The following is a 16,196-nucleotide window of genomic DNA, read 5'->3' as shown; positions in this document are numbered from 1 at the left end:
TAAGAAATATTTTTTGTTTTTATCCCGTGACGAATTTTGTTAACATTTAACTTTTTACACGTGTCTTTATTCATTTCAATTATATCACTGTAATGTTGCCGAAAACACCCAAGCCTGCACTTTGGAGATTCATCAAGGGAAGCGCCAAGACTCTATTTGTAGTGGAGGCGGTTTGTTTTGCTGCCAGCTACGGCGTGTATTACCGCATGAACACGAATCGAGGCAAGTCCAGTACAACCTTTATATAAGTTTCCGAATTAAAAATAATTCCCATTTTGCAGAATTCCGCCAGCATATCCACGAGAACTATCCCTTTGTGCTTGATTACTATTACAAAATCGGCGAGATCGTAGGCGACAACAAGGCCCGTCAGTCGGACGCCAGCTACTGGAGCACCTTGAAGAAAAGCGACTAAACACCCACAATTCCCCATGTTTGGCAACCCGTATTTAAAGTCAATCCTGTGGCTGGTGTCTTTCGGGGGCATTGGCTATGGCCTGATGCTGCTGACCGAACCAAATGCCGAGAAAATTGAGCGCATAAAAGCCTCTGCCCGTGGTCATCCAAACCAAACCGACGATGAGAAGAAGAAGGCATTGTTTATGAAGCGTTTGCAGGAGGCGGCCAACACCAGTGCACCAATATACAGGACACCAACAGGGGACAAAAGAGACTAGTTAGGAACTTTTTTCGTTTAAATATATGTAAATTGTTAAACAAATTCGAAAAATATTAATTTTGAGCATTTAATTCATTTGGGCTTTGTTCACACTGGTAGGTGGGACAGTGTTGCAAAAAGCGCATTTGGCTCAAAGAAGAAATCGGATGCTCTTTGCTCTGCATTTGCATTTATTGTAGTTTATTATATTAGATCGCAGCTTCCACATGGCCCCGGAATATGTGCCATTAGCATCCTTTGCTAATATTCCCTCTGCCGTTCAATTTGACGCCAACGAGGATTTCCAAAAGCAAACGCATCAACAGAAGCTGGACAAACCATTTTTGGGCTTCAAGAAGCGTTCCTACGTGACGACTAGTGTCAAGATGGATACAATGCGTGAACGGGAGTTACTCAAGACGCTGTTGGTGGATAAGTCCAGCAGCTTTTCGAACAGCACGATACCCGATTGCATCTGCTACCGCGACCTAGCCTCGCTGACCGACGAGGATCTGCAATTATTTGGTTTCAAACCGGAGCAGCACCGCGCTGAGATGCTGCAAATATTTGCCGAAATGGGCAACCAGGATCCCAGCTATGATTACCTTTGCAATTCGGAAATGGCCAAAGAATACAACTCTCAGATCATAGGCAAAGCCACAGAACATACCATGGCGCTGTGTTCCTCCTTTGAGAACGCCAATTCCAGGATGAAAATGATGCCCGTGGAAGATCTTGTTGTCGGGGATAAGCGCTATGCCAGTCGCTTTGCACTGGAGACATTGGAACAGATGTCCAAGGATCTAAAGAAGATTGAGAAAACTGTCAATGAGTTGCAGAAGATAGATGATAACCAGGCCAATGGAGGCACCAAGAAGGTTGGAAAACATACATAGTTTGGATTTTTTAGTGGTTTTTTATATGTATATTTGTCGCTTTCAGAAAAAGTTAAAATTCGTCACTTGCGCTTACTATGCAGCCATGGCTTTGGGCTTGTCCTGTGCCTGGTTTTGGTGGTGGTCTAAGCATAATGGATCTGCACGACTCGACAGGATCTCGCTATCGACTTGAATATAATCTATGCACTCCATTCCCTTTGGAAACAGATTGCTTTCCAGCTTCTCATAGATTTCGATATTTTTAAGTGGAAAACGTGAGCATATAAAAAGTGTATTAACAAATTGTCTACAGACATGACAAGAATAGCCATATAGCACCATACATATAATCTCTGCAGCATTCCCCTTGGAAAAATATGACTTTCCAAAACTTCTCATATAATTAAAAAGAAAACTTTGAATATTCTGTAAAAACGTGCATGAATCTTTATAGTTGATTATTTTAAGCTTAGTTCCTCGGCCAGCAGTAGAAATCCCAATTTAACGTAGGCATCGACATGCTCCGGATACTCCCAGAGCGATGTATGTGCTATCAGATCGCTTCTCCGCGTGCAATGGGCAATATTCTCTACAAACATACATAGAATACATATAATCTCCTAGAATATACCCTAACCTAAACCTCTCACCTGAAACCTGTATCTTGACCAGCGCCTCCTCTTCGTATCGCTCCGCGAGTTCTCGGGTAAAGGCCACAAACTGCGACAGCCGCCAGGAGCGATAGAATATGGTGTCTGCCGCCGCGCCAGGTAGTTTTGTTAGCGCACGCAGCTGCCTCAGCGTTTCGCGTGTGTTGTTGGCAATGTCCCCGAAGATCGAAGCAATGATGGCCAACTTGTTGCACGGGAGGATCAGGTCGTCTGGATAGGCGGTGCTGATGCTGTCATCATCCTCGCTTTTCTCCAAGCACTTGGTCTTCTTGGCCTCAATGGTATAGCAGATGGCAGTGCCCCGCTGCTGGGCTAGCTGCCATTTTGCATAGTTATCCTGAAGTTGTTTCACCAAAGTTTCCAGCCGCGTTTTGCAGGTGGCCAAGGTGGCATCGTGACTTGTGGGAGATTGCAGGCGCGGGCTGTCCAGATCTGTAATTATACCAAAGGTAAAACTTACACAGACTGACGACTAAGCTAACTCACATCGCACTGGTGTTAAAGATGTAGTTCTTATATCTGTTTCGCTTTGTTTCTGCGGCGTTTTCTTTGTTTTGCTCATTTTGTAAACAATTTAGAGATGGATTTCGATAGCGATATCGATATACTTCTGCAGTGCAGCACTGTGAAAAGCATACTTTTTGAGCACTTCCCAACACATTGACACCACAAAAGTGCCGGTAATTCTCAGTCAAAGCCATTTTGCTTGCAAATTTTGTTCGAACGTATAAAAAGTAAAAATAAAGAAAAATGTCGACCTGGACGCCACTTGAATCCAACCCCGAGGTAATTACTATAGTTATTAAGTGCCTGATTATTCAAATTTCTGCAACTGGGATATTGGCTGATTGCCGGCATTGCAAAAAGTGCTTTGCTCCTTTGAAATTGGCAATTATAAGACGCCATTGATATTGTACCCATTCCTAGGTGCTGACCAAGTACATACACAAGCTAGGCGTGTCGCCTGCCTGGTCGGTGAATGACGTCATTGGTCTGGACGAAGATATGCTCGAGTTTATTCCCCGTCCGGTGAAGGCTTTCATATTGCTCTTTCCATGCAGCGAGGCTGTAAGCGTTCCCTCTGTCCACAAACAGATCCCGTTCTACACACATTTTTTTGCAGTATGAGAAACATCGTGCTGAGGAGCATGAGCGCATCAAGGATGTGAAGGAGCAGCATCCCGACGATCTGTTCTACATGCGCCAATTCACTCACAATGCTTGCGGCACTGTGGCCCTCATCCATAGCGTGGCCAATAACAAGGAGTATGTTCTTTTTGTCAGAATCGAATCCAAGAAATCCATCACCTTAACCTATGTCTTTCTCCTTTCAGGGTGGATGTAACTGGGGGAGTTCTGAAGAAGTTCCTGGAGAAAACCGCCGCTTTGTCGCCAGAGGAGCGTGGCTCTGCTTTGGAGCAAGATACCGAGTTTACAGCCGACCATCAGGCTTTGGCTCAAGAGGGCCAGACCAATGCCGACGAGCATGAGAGTGTGATCCATCATTTTATTGCTTTGGTGAACAAAGATGGCACCCTCTACGAGCTCGATGGACGCAAATCGTTTCCCATCAAGCATGGCAAGACCACAGAGGAGACCTTTGTGAGCGATGCGGCCAAGGTGTGCAAAGAGTTTATGGCCCGTGATCCCACCGAAGTACGTTTCACAGTCTTGGCCTTGACTGCTGCGCAGGATTAGGCTGCTTCCAAAAGAGCATACGAGAATACAATGATCTCTGATCTGCCAGATACACCTACATACATACATATACCACGTACATTATTATATATATTTGTAAACTGTCTTTAAGGCGCATGAGGGAACGCCATTAAGCCAGTTGAAACATACAATTATGCATATATTTATTTAGCTTTGAGCCAAAAGCCGCCACACCCAAAAGCCACACTGTATGGGGAGCATTTCAAATTTGTAATTAAAGAGTAAACTCTTAAGCTTGAAGCTAATCACAAAAGATCCCATCCCGCTGTATATATTTGTTTAAATTTCCCCCCATTCAGGCGCCACCACTGACTCCCAAAACAGCTGATAACGCTGTGACCTCCAGTGCGCATGCCTTGACAATTGGACATGCTCCACGTCGTCGCTTGACAGTTCCATCCACCCCCTCTCTCTCTCTCTCTCCAATAATTAAACCAGGTTTTTCTTCCAGCTGTGAAAACGGTCTCCCACGAAGTGGAATTGGAGCAATTAAAAGGATTTTTGTTTGCCTAGAAAACTTCATTTTTTCAAGCAGCATAGAATACCCTCTGAGAGTGCCGCCATCGAGAATACTATATGCCCTGTAATAGCCGCTGTGGGAAGGGTAAGGTAAGGGAAGAACGAGGCGGAGCAAGGTCGTGGTAGCATGTTGCTGCTCAAGGAACTGATGCGTCTGGCCACGCAGCATCGCACCTTCTACTGCTATGTGCTGCTCAGCATTTGGATCTTCCTCCTCATAGCGGGTAAGATGGAGCAGCTGCATTTTTCCTAATCTTTTATATCTCTAATCCAAGGCATCCTCCTCCTCCTCTACAGGCATGTATCGCTATATGGGCAATGTGGAGACGAGTTCTGGTGCTGGAGCTGGCTTTGGCCCCAGCAGCTCAGGCACAATCAGTTCCTTGGGTGACACCTCGTCCTCCTCGTATGCTCAGCGTTTTGCCAAGTATCGAGTGCGTTGTGCTCCGCTTGGACAGCTGCAGCGTTTGGACGATGGCGGCATCTTGGAGGGTTGGAAGCTGCAAGGCGTGCTCCTCGTCATTCGTCACGGGGATCGTGGACCCATGTCGCATGTCCGCACAACAGGCATCAATTGTGGCGTGGGTGGGGGAACGGACAACCTGGTCAACAGGTGGGTTATGGTGCACGGTACACCTCCCATCCCATTTACGTAATATCTTACCTCTTACTCGCCCCCAGATATCGCAGTTTCCTTCACAATTCGAGCAGCTCTGCTTCGGGTTCGAATCACATGTACTGGAACAAGGTGGGACCCTTTCATGGCTTTCCTCTGCTTCCAGCCACAGAGCGTGGCTGTCCATTGGGGCAACTTACCTACAAGTAAGTGCTGTCACGCACTTCATATGGTTTATATCCGTTCTCTTCTATTCTCCTCAGGGGCATCTCTCAATTGTTGCATGTGGGTGACATTATGCATCAGGTGTATGCCCATCCATTGAGTCTGCTCCTCAAGCCGACACTCAATCGCGGGGCTATGGAAACGACACCGCACACGCTGCTCAATTCGGATGAGGTTGTGGTCTACACCACGCGCTATCGTCGAACCTTTCAGTCTGCCCTGGCCATGCTGTTCACCCTGTTGCCAGCGGACAAGTGGCTGGGCCTGAACGTGCGAGAATCCCACAGCATGGCCTTCTGCTTCGGGGAATGCACCTGTGCCCAGTCGGCACTGCTCCGGAAACGACTGCAGGCCATGGGCGACACGCAGCTGCTGAAAAGATTGGATGTTATGGAGGCAATGCAGTGGATTGGCGGCACCTTGCTGCAGCATACGCCGAATGGAATCACCAATCCCTTTGAAGTTGTGGACGCTATGCTGACGGTTCTGTGCCACGAGGCGCCACTGCCTTGTCGCCACAAGAAACGCAGCCCGACGGCGAGGCCGGCCAGGAAGAACCCCAACCAGGAGCTGGTGGATGTGATCAACATTGATCAGGATGAGGCGGCGCCCAATCTGCAGCAGGAGGTCAACAATGGCAACATGGAACCAGAGTCCAACGAGGGAGACAATGGCAATCCCTCCTTGCCACAGGAGGAGGATCATCAAGAAGGTTGCGTGGAGGCGACCCATGTGGACACCCTGATGTCCTTTGCCGATGAACTGTCCAAGCGTTCCGCCGATCATGCGTACTACAAGCTGTCCGGGCTGCTCCGATCCTACGGAATGATTCGGCACATCGTCAGCTACATGCTCAAGATGATCTCGGGAGATCGCACCAAGTTCGTCCTATACTCCGGCCACGACTGCACCATGCAGTATCTTACAGCGGCGCTGGGAATCGCCATTAGCGAGGGACAGACAATTGCCTATGCCTCGCGGCTAGCCTTCGAGGTGTACCGCAGCGAGGCGCACACAGACTACTATTTCCGGGTCGTCTACAATGGACGGGATGTCACACAGCAGATCGACTTCTGCGAGGGAGGCAAGAGTCTGCGTGTCACCCGAGACTCGAGGGGCAACAAGGCGGACCTGTGTCCCATCGAGAATATTATTCGCTTCCTGCACGAGGACTACTTTGCACCGCTGAATGCCACCAATTTTAAGGAGGCCTGTGGCACCACCAATCCACCAAAGGCAAACGAGTTCTAGGCCGGCCCCACCCCGCCCATCGAGGAGTCTCCCACGCACTTTTGAAACTGTGATACGTAGTTAACATGCCCCCGAAATAAGCCCGATTCCAGCAGCAGCGACCATTCCAGCTATCCATACATATAGTACATATACGAAACGACCGCATCTTGCGATGTTATTTATCTCAAGTTAGACGAATTTTTAGTTAATGAAAGATAATTGTTGATCCTGGAGTCGAAATCGATACATATCAAATCGTGAATTCGAGCTAAACTTCTTCTTAGCAAAACCGATGCATATCAGTGTGGGAACGTTTTCCTAGACCTAAGTCCAAAACGTAAGCATATCAAGCGAAAGTTATAAATTAATTATACAACAAAAGTGGAGGGAGAAAGCCTTCTAGATTTTAGTATGCCTTTAAATAAATGTTCCCGATTTTAAAGAATATTAACGAATATGTTGATTCCTGGAGCCATTCTTTGATGTAATAATTATGGATATTGCGCCATGGATGCCACTGGACGGAGAAGAATTCATTCCGCCAGGGGTAATGCATCACAGGCGTTCGCCATGAACCTTAAGACATGATTCATGATCACTGAATCACGTTTTCCTGGTTATTTATTTGGTCATTCCGTACCAAGAATTGTACTCTTTAATATCTGTATATATCTGTATATATCTGTACATATCTGTAGTAACCACGAAGAAGAGTTAAAGGAAGCTGATCTGAACCACGTGAAAAAATCCTTCTGACCAACCAATTCCAATATACCCCATAAGTCGCGATTTTTATTTGAGCAGAATCCGTTCCTTGGAAGAAGTTATCTCTTTGGCAACCGAAAGTCGAATGAATAGGATGGCCAAAAATGCATTCGGAGTTTTGTGCATTGCAACGCTGCTCTTGCTCTCTCATTCTGGCTGTCTTTCTCACATACACAGAAAGCGCATCAGAAAGAGGCAAGACAAGACGAGAATGATAAAGCAAAACGGGAGCAAAGACCCCGCCAAAGGCAAAGGCATACAACAACAACAACAAAAAAAGAGACAACAGGGCAGTGGAGCCACAGATAATACTTGTACAGTGTTGGGGAGAGGGCGGATTGAAAGGGGAGCAACCGCGCAAGTATAGCTCACACACGCGCACACACACACAGTACACAGTACACAGCACAGACACACGCACACAGCGAGTACACACAAAGTAAGAGAGTGGTTGGGTGAACGAGAGGGTGGGGGGAATATCGCGCAATGAGCGTGTACCGTACTGAGAGCCCCCCACAAAGTCCGACGACAACGAACAGCGTAATGTAAAATCGTTGCTCTACAGAAAACTGAGAGCCTGATGACATTCAGTACATTTTGTTACTTTTGTGCACGCAGCCGGCGGACCCCAGAGTGTTCCGAGTTGGCCGCCAGCTGGAGAGGAGCCGTACACCAGGAGGAGAACCTACGGCTCCATTGCGGGGAATGGAGCCCGCGACCGCCGATGGAGAGGGATTACATGTAATGAAAACGAACACTGCCAATGCCAGCCTCCTTTCAAGTCCCTTACCATAATCCTGTGCCCCATCTCCGAGAGAATCCTACTTCAATCTCCATCCAGGGTGGAAGAGCTGTAAAAACCACGTCCACGTCCACGCCATTTTTGTCGTAACGGGTCCCCTAGGGGCCATCCGCACTCGCATGGTGCATGGTTGTGTTACATTGGGAAAAGGAGCCCAGATTTCGTAGCGAAGCGATGCACTTTTTGCAAAAAATAAACACAGCAAATGCAAAAATGTACGCGTCTGCGAGTGTGTGTGTGAGAGCGAGCGAGAATGGGGCGGAGCAGGTGCGCGCCTTGTTTCGCGTGGAGGAGATTTGCAGTCAAAGGCCTTCCCACCCAGTGGACCAAAACTTCGTAAAAGATATCGCAAACGAGAGCTAAGCGGAACTCAGCCGTGTAAAACTACCGAATTGAGGTCCGAAAACGATAAGAAAATGAATCACTAGTCGCTCAGTTTGTGGCAGTGAAAGTTTCATTTTCGGTAGCTCAAAAACGGATCTTTTGCGAGCCTTTTATGATATCTTTTGCGGATCTTTTGCGAGCCTTTTATGATATCTTTTGCGGGCCTTTTGCGAGCCGTTTATGATATCTCTTGCGAGCCTTTTGCGAGCCGTTTATGATATCTCTTGCGGGCCTTTTGCGAGCCGTTTATGATATCTCTTGCGGGCCTTTTGCGAGCCGTTTATGATATCTCTTGCGGGCCTTTTGCGAGCCGTTTATGATATCTCTTGCGGGCCTTTTGCGAGCCGTTTATGATATCTCTTGCGGGCCTTTTGCGAGCCGTTTATGATATCTTTTGCGAGCCGAAAGTAATATGAAAAGGGACGCACAATTTTTTTTTGTTTTTTATAATTTTTAATTTTATTTTAATTAATTTTAATTTTTAATTTTGGTTGTACATAAATAGATTAAAAAATTATATTAGTGAATTAAATTTAATTTGTTTTTTCTCCTTCGACACTCTGTCCTTGGCGTACTGGAAAAATGTTTGCGTGATTCGGTCGAAATCGGCGTCTTCTAACGAAAATCTTTCCTTAAATCTCGCTGTAAACAAATAATCATGTTTATTATATTACAATATATATATAAATTTGAAAATAATACTTACTACGGATGGCTAGAGTAACCCGCAAGTAACACCAAAAATGGTGCGCAAAGTCAGTTCCAGCGAAAATTGTTATACATATTCGTTGACGCAGGTCGCCTGATGCACAAGAAGATGGCTAGAAAAAAATATATACACAGAATGTGTAGATTGTTGTCTTTTTGGGGTCTTATACTGCTCCCAAACTCAAATTTTGTGCACTATACTATACTATTAAATAAATAATAATTTACTTACCGATTTTTCCTTTTTTTCACTATTTTTATGATTTAACTAAACGTAAACGGGGACGTCCTTCTGCTGCGGTTTTTAATCACAAAATAACACAAAACGAAAAAACGGCGGCGTTGTGCCGGGCCGCAGTTTGACATGTTCGTTCATGTTCTATTACGTGATCCGGCGTTTCTTGCGTATTGTGCCTGTTTTTAAGTCCGTTTGTGATAGTTTTGCGAGACTTTGGTCGTCGCACGGTTTTCGTCCGGTAAATGCTCTTTTCTGAGTCCGTCTGCGAGCATTTTGTGAGACTTCACCCGTACCTAGCTATTTTTTCCGTTATGTTTCACTTTTCTGTCCATTTTTCACCCGTTTTTAAGTCCGTTTGTGATAGTTTTGCGAGACTTTGTCGTCACTCGGTTTTTGTCCGGTAAATGCTCTTTTCTAAGTCCGTCTGCGAGCATTTTGCGAGACTTCACTCATCGCTCCCGGATTTTTATCATTTCTAAGTCCGTTTCCGGACATTTTATGATAGTTCCGTTTTACTATCGCTTTTTGGTCCACTGGGCATACACAAATCTCGATACAAGTTAATACATGTCCAAGTGCCAGGGCTGTATTAGTGTGTGAGAGACGAGCAAACGTCATTGCTCTCCGTTTGCTGTACGCCGTTGTGTCTGCCTTCGTCTCTTGGGGTGTTTTGGTGTGTGGGGGCTGCTGGGAGCTGATGCTGCTGCTGCTGCGCTGCGACTGAGATGCACTTGCATTGCCTCTTTTGCTCTCTGCTTGCCTTCCGATTTTTTTCGAATCTCTCTCTGGCTCCCTCTCTCACTCAGCTGCAGTAACACATGCAAGCAGTGTGTGGTGTGCGTCTGTGAAGGTGAATGCACTTGCACAGTGGGCTCACATCGGTTGATAGTCGGATGAAAATTGGTGGAGTAGAGGTTTACCAATGTTTTTCGATACATTTCGAAGCGTACATTTTCTCTATAAGTTATATATTGGGAATTGATTTTTGATTAATCGAATTAACTGCTAATATTGTACTACATATTCATCTAAATTGTACCACTATTTTGTTACACTTTCCAAATTATTTTATACCACTGTACAGACTAAAACATCGATTGCATTGCTCTTTTGCTTTTGCTTTCGTACCGTTTATGTCTGGCTCGCTTGCTCTCATTGAAAAACGTTCAAAGCAGGAGAACACACACACAGAAAGAGAGACAGCAGTCGGAGTCACACACATACACGCAAACGTAGAACTGGGGCAATCGACTGCATTTGGAGGGGAAGTAGGAAAGAGTAACCGATGTGGAGGTGACGTGACATGACTCTTTCCTCCCGCAGTCAGTCTCTATCACTCTTTCTCGCTCTCGCCCTGGCCGTGTGTGCATTTTTATTGTTACACAAGTCGTCGTCGGATCCGGGAATTTGCTTCTGCATCGGTGCTGCGTCTCTGTTACAAAATATTGACGAAGAAAAATCATACAACGTTTTTTTCAAACTTTTTTTTCAACCATTTTTCATTGGTACGCGTGCAACGGAGGTCGGGGTAGAAGTACCCCCAAAACAGGGTCCGCTAGGAGGATTGCTACCATTTGGAGGGAGGGGAGTCTTCTATGGGCCGCTAGACACACATTCGTGTGGTTTTCATTTTGGGGAAAAACTGAGGCCAGGATTTTTCCTAGCCATAGCAAACGGCGGGGCAATAGATGCAACCAGTTGGAGTTGCATGTGCCCCCAATAGGTGCATTCGTTGCATCGGATTGGTCTGGCGCTGGTGCCGCTGCTGCTGCTGCTGCTTCGGTGGTTCGTTCATGGATCGTTGGTCTATGTCGTCTGCGCTCTGTCTAACAGAAAACTCAAAGAGTTTTTCCAAGCAGACGACGCGTCGGACTCTAGGCTCGACTAGGCCTCGGTCTGGGACTGCGCTTCGGCAGATGCAGGGCGACAGCGGGTGGCGGGTTTCGGTGCATCGTGCATCGGGAGATGCACTTTTCAAACAGTTTTCCATCAGCCGCTCTCTGGCTGCACTGGGCTGGAGGGGGCGGCAATAGGAGCCGGCTAGAGACTCACTCTCACACCCATAGACCAAAGAGAGCTATAGAGCTATAGAGAGGCAGCGAGCGAGAGAGAGAGAGGGCTAGTTCTGTAGAGGGAGATAGAGCTAGCTGCAGCTACGTGCATTTTACGAGTAGAAGAAGAAATGGCACACCACACTGTACGTAGACGCGATGACGTTGTCGTAATTGCAACATACTGCCGATAAGGTGCAAGGGGCGGCGGGCAATGTCGATCTCCTCTATAAGTTGACTTGGCAACAGGTAGGAAGTTGAAGGTAAAAGAACATTTCTGTGGTATTACTACTGACAGATTGTCTATTTATAGAGTGCATACTATAGTACAGGTAGATAACAGCAGAACATATTCCATATGATCCATAGTTCCAGCTGAAAAGGGGGATATTCTAATACATACAGGAAATCTTTTAAAAATCTTTCAGGGAACATATAGTGTCATAATACTTCAAGAATTGGACCTACATATACCTCAGTTATAATTAAAAATGGAGCTAACTGAAGACATTTTCAAATAAGTTTTATTCTGAAATAATCTATCAAGAGGACTTTTGATCTTCTCATGATCTCATAGGCATTCAGGTGTTTTTTTGTTGCCTTACCTTAACAGTCTTTACCTTTAAGATCACAAATGTGTCGGAATATAATTTTTCTAACTCCGTAATCTAGTGATCTGCTGATCTTCTTACCCGAAACCTTTATGTAGGAGAACTCTCATCAAATGCTGGAGCTGATCCACCCTATACCAAAGAGCGTCTCTCCCGTCTGTTCGATCGATCCTCAGACTCAAGATACGAGTACAGAACACCGCGAAGGGGCATAACAAAGAGGATTGGTGTGAGTGTGAGTGCAATGCACTGAACGACCGAATACATTGGCCCCACTCAACCAGGCACACACTCGCAAACCCAGTCTATCTCGCAGCAAACACACACCCACACACACACACACACACACACACAGTGAACAAGTTGTGCGACCTTCTGTTGTCTGTCCCGGCATATAGCCATCTCTTTCGGTTCGTTGCGCCGTTTGCCGTTACGTCTTACGTCATCCATCGGCTGCCTTCTGTTCGCCTGTTCCCTTAACATCGCATGACGCAAACTCCACCAAGAACGTACATTTCTCAACCGCGCGCCACGAAAGGCCAGACACCAGACAGAAGGCCGCATTCAACAGATTGTTCGCCCGGCGGCGGCGTGGCGCACATCCGAGTGGTTGCCGCAGCTGGGGAGCTCTTTAACAGCGATGGGCATAGAAAATCATTAGAAGCAACCCGAGAGCTACCAAGTTTTCATAGAAATGGCAAAAATCTGGCCGCAACTTTGCCAGGAACTGGGTAATCGACGGTTGGAGCTGGAGCTTGGAACCAGAGGTGGAGATGGAGCAGCTGGAGCTTGGAACTAGAGGCGGAGATGGCGCTGAGCTAAGTGGGGCTTGGAATGGTCGGTCTCTGGGCTGTGTGGGGCTGGACTGTAGTGCGCTCTGCAGCTGGGGACTCCAACTGGCGTTCAGGTTTTCAGTCTACTAACATCGAAATGGTTGGCGCTGGCTGTAAAATTAACATAACAAATAGATAGATGGGGGGCATTTTCCGTTTTCGAATTATAATTTCCAACGTTTTTTATAGCACAATGGGGCGGGGCATTACTTTGCCGCGTTGATAATTTCTTAGAGCCTGTTCGTTTATGTTTAAAACACACAAACGAAGAGCGATGCGATGCCACAGGAGAGATAGTAGCCCCCAGGTTGTGTCCCTCCTCGAGGCAAGGCACCGCACCAATTCTTAGGCCAGGGTAAGGCCTTTTTTGCGTATGGGGCCTTCTAAAATTATAATTTATTATTATTATATTTCGTTTGCTTAATTACACCAGGAAAACAGAAGTTGTGCACTCTAAAATGGAAACACACCAATGCCGAAAATCAGGGGAACCACAGAACCGAACCACACGCCTAGACATGCATACAATCCGAAACGAGAACAACAGGCCACCATCCTCAATGAGACCGTGGTTCCGATGATGCGATGCGAACCGATGTGAGTTTTACTTTTCTTTTTTGTCTTATTGGGCAAAAAATCGAAAAAGATGGCTACTAGCAAAGCGGGCTAACAGAAAGCATAGCATAGCGAATGTTGCAGATACTATTCGTACGAAGATTCGTATTCGTATTCGTATTCGTATTCGTAGACTTCCCCATCGACAATCGGTTGGGGAACGTACGCGTACGAGTCCGAGTACTCGTGAGTATTCTTCGGATTCGGATGTTGGGGACGCCCTAGGAAAGAGGAGACCGAACCAGAGAGTGAGAGAGAGAGAGATGGCATTATTTAAGGGGCACACCACCATTACACGAGACCTTCTCAAGGCTGTTGTGGCCTATGATTGGGAGGCTCCACTTTTGGGGAGACTCTACCTTTGGGGGAGCTCCACTTTTTAGTCGCAGTTGAGGCGCGCGCACACACGCCGACATGGGGAAGTCTTGACTATCGTAGCAGGCGATCAGAAGGCGGCAGCACAGGGACCACGTGGCGCTCTCTCTTTCTCTCTCTCTCTATCTCGGTCTGGGAAGGTGGGGTAATGGTGGGTTGCTTGTTTGTTTGTTATGCGAGTGGTTGGTTGGGGGGGTGGTGCGGTGGTGCGGAGGGGTAGGCAGAGTAGTCAGGGGAAAATGCGATTACCCGACACTCGGAATCGTACGAGTACTCGTGTCTGTTTCGCGTATCAGTAAAATGAGTGCCATGCCCCTCCTCTGTCTTTCCGCCCTTTTCGTGCTTCGCTCGACTGTTGGTTACATCACGCTTTTATGAACTTTGTGGCGACTTGTTGACCTCATCGAAGGGGAATGGTTGGGCAAGGTAGGGGCATGCTTGGGGAAGCCACGGTCATACTTGCGGAATTTACGAAGCAGGATACTACTTTGAAGGAGAGGCTTTTTTCGGTAAATGGGGCTTGAATAAATTTGAAACAGTTTTTATTGGATTGTATAAGAGTTCGGTAGGGTAGGGAAATTACTTTTAGAGGAACAGGGGCGTCGTTTTTGGGGAAAATTAAAGGTTCTTAATTGATTTATGCAAATTATAGACGATTATATTTGTAAAGTTTCCTTCCATATGGAGGATAAACTCCAACGATCCAACTGCAAAATATTCAAATCGAGTTGAAATATTAACAGGAAAGAACAATTCTTTTAAGAAATCTACGTGAGGGACATAAGAAAATATTGATATGAAGCTTTTGATATGGACATATTATCAAATTATAGTTCCAAGCATCAAAATGTTACGTTTCCGATATGTTTCTTTAAATATTTTAACTTTAATTTGTTATCTTTAAACTTTGTAAGGAATAAAAAAATCTTTTTCATAAGGGGCACCCCCTTAGACAACGTCACTGGCCTTTCAACCCCACTAAAAATTATGGCATACCCGACCACATATCAAATGAATTCTCCAACTTGGAGCCAAAGTTGACACAACCCACCTGGCCAACAGAACACACCACCTGAAACAGAACGACAATTTTGCCCAAAAAACCACTGAAGTCCCCCACGCATTTATACCCCTCTGTGCGTGGGGTGGGGCAGTGCCGGGGCACCTGAATGTTTGCTGGGGGGGTTCGCCAAAAGGATACTTTCATTTCATGCCCGACGAGAGAGTGCAAACAATTTTTAGTGAAATTTTCGAATAGGCGAACAGCAAATTCGTAGGGCTGTAGCCCAGGTTTTGGTTCTGTTCGGGTTCTGTTCCGTTCTGGTGCTGCTTCTCAGCCCTCTGCCTCTGCCAGCGACGATGTCGACGACACTTTGATGATGATGATACTCATATGTATATTCGCATGTGCTGCGGCGGGGTGCTCAGAGCCCGCCCCATTTACTTTTTTGTTCTCATGCGCAGGCCGGAGAACCGAACAGAACAGAACGGTTCTAAACAAGGGGGAAAAGGGCCCACATACGTTATGTTTGCTCTTTCGCACACACGACATTGACTTTGAAACACATTTGACAGGCGCAAAAGCTCATGATCACGACCGAAGCAGCAAGTTAGCTTAGAAGACCGAAGCTTTTGATACCCTTGCAGAGAAACAACAACATCGCAAGGCCCCCAGCACTGGCGTCCGTACAAAACGTTCACGTTCTATACCCTTTCCAATCCATACTTACATATGTATATGTCTCCCACATGCAGAAAACAGTATTTACCATAAGGTATCCAACATACATACGTGGAGCAAAATAAACGGTATGGTAAGAGTACCCTCTCTGAGGGCATAAGCAGAACAAACTTCAACGAACCAACAACAACATGTTGAATGAGCAAACATTTGAGTTCTTATATTTATACTCATACTCATAGTTCTCCTCTCTCAGTAATTAGCATTTTTAGCTAAAGGCCTACAATATTGCTGGCCCGCTCTAACGCAGAAGCAACAAGCAAACAACAGCAAAAGCAAAGGGGCATCTAATTCTCCAAACGAAATAAAGGTAAACGAACTGCTCGCGTGTGTGTGTGTGTGTGTGTGTGAATGAGCGTGAGCGTATTTCATTGTCAAGGTGTCACTCGTCTGCTCTCGCTTGCTCTCTGTTGCTCTCTCAGTCACCCGCAATGCCGCGTTCAAGAGTGGAAGCAGCCTGCTGTCCGTTTCTGCGTCACTGTTACCGTTAAAACTTAAACTTAAAACAGTTCAAACATTTTTTACAACATTAATCGAAAACAAAATCATCAGCC

General features: G+C 46.2%; 6 protein-coding genes across 6 annotated transcripts; 5 read left to right on the top strand and 1 right to left on the bottom strand.

Annotated features, from left to right (window-relative positions):
* Nucleotides 1-53: 53 nt before the first annotated feature.
* LOC6589159 (protein CEBPZOS) lies at nt 54-429 on the top strand. Its single transcript, XM_026988100.1, has 2 exons — nt 54-222; nt 282-429. Exons 1-2 carry the CDS (start codon nt 93-95, stop codon nt 413-415), a joined length of 264 nt encoding a protein of 87 aa, XP_026843901.1. The 5' UTR covers nt 54-92; the 3' UTR covers nt 416-429.
* Nucleotides 430-736, top strand: LOC6589160. Its single transcript, XM_002014855.2, has one exon. It carries the CDS (start codon nt 432-434, stop codon nt 675-677), a length of 246 nt encoding a protein of 81 aa, XP_002014891.1. The 5' UTR covers nt 430-431; the 3' UTR covers nt 678-736.
* A 113-nt stretch (nt 737-849) lies between these two features.
* LOC6589161 lies at nt 850-1,928 on the top strand. The gene is made up of 2 exons (XM_002014856.2): nt 850-1,536; nt 1,601-1,928. The coding sequence occupies exons 1-2, from the start codon at nt 886-888 to the stop codon at nt 1,727-1,729; spliced, it is 780 nt and encodes a 259-aa protein (XP_002014892.1). The 5' UTR covers nt 850-885; the 3' UTR covers nt 1,730-1,928.
* Nucleotides 1,929-1,960: 32 nt separating this feature from the next.
* LOC6589162 lies at nt 1,961-2,769 on the bottom strand. Its single transcript, XM_002014857.2, has 3 exons — nt 2,694-2,769; nt 2,187-2,639; nt 1,961-2,125 (listed from the first exon to the last, which is right to left on the bottom strand). The coding sequence occupies exons 1-3, from the start codon at nt 2,767-2,769 to the stop codon at nt 1,995-1,997; spliced, it is 660 nt and encodes a 219-aa protein (XP_002014893.1). The 3' UTR covers nt 1,961-1,994.
* A 138-nt stretch (nt 2,770-2,907) lies between these two features.
* LOC6589163 (ubiquitin carboxyl-terminal hydrolase) lies at nt 2,908-4,181 on the top strand. The gene is made up of 4 exons (XM_002014858.2): nt 2,908-2,993; nt 3,135-3,275; nt 3,331-3,473; nt 3,542-4,181. Exons 1-4 carry the CDS (start codon nt 2,958-2,960, stop codon nt 3,903-3,905), a joined length of 684 nt encoding a protein of 227 aa, XP_002014894.1. The 5' UTR covers nt 2,908-2,957; the 3' UTR covers nt 3,906-4,181.
* Nucleotides 4,182-4,284: 103 nt separating this feature from the next.
* Nucleotides 4,285-6,974, top strand: LOC6589164 (2-phosphoxylose phosphatase 1). Its single transcript, XM_002014859.2, has 4 exons — nt 4,285-4,669; nt 4,743-5,058; nt 5,127-5,267; nt 5,325-6,974. Exons 1-4 carry the CDS (start codon nt 4,573-4,575, stop codon nt 6,535-6,537), a joined length of 1,767 nt encoding a protein of 588 aa, XP_002014895.1. The 5' UTR covers nt 4,285-4,572; the 3' UTR covers nt 6,538-6,974.
* The last annotated feature ends 9,222 nt before the right edge of the window (nt 6,975-16,196 follow it).

Source organism: Drosophila persimilis, unplaced genomic scaffold (genome assembly GCF_003286085.1).
Source record: "Drosophila persimilis strain 14011-0111.01,24,50 unplaced genomic scaffold, DperRS2 tig00000191-arrow-pilon, whole genome shotgun sequence".
Taxonomy (NCBI): Eukaryota; Metazoa; Arthropoda; class Insecta; order Diptera; family Drosophilidae; genus Drosophila; species Drosophila persimilis.
The sequence above is the reverse complement of the archived record's forward strand: the minus strand, read 5'-3'. Positions and strand labels throughout refer to the sequence as shown.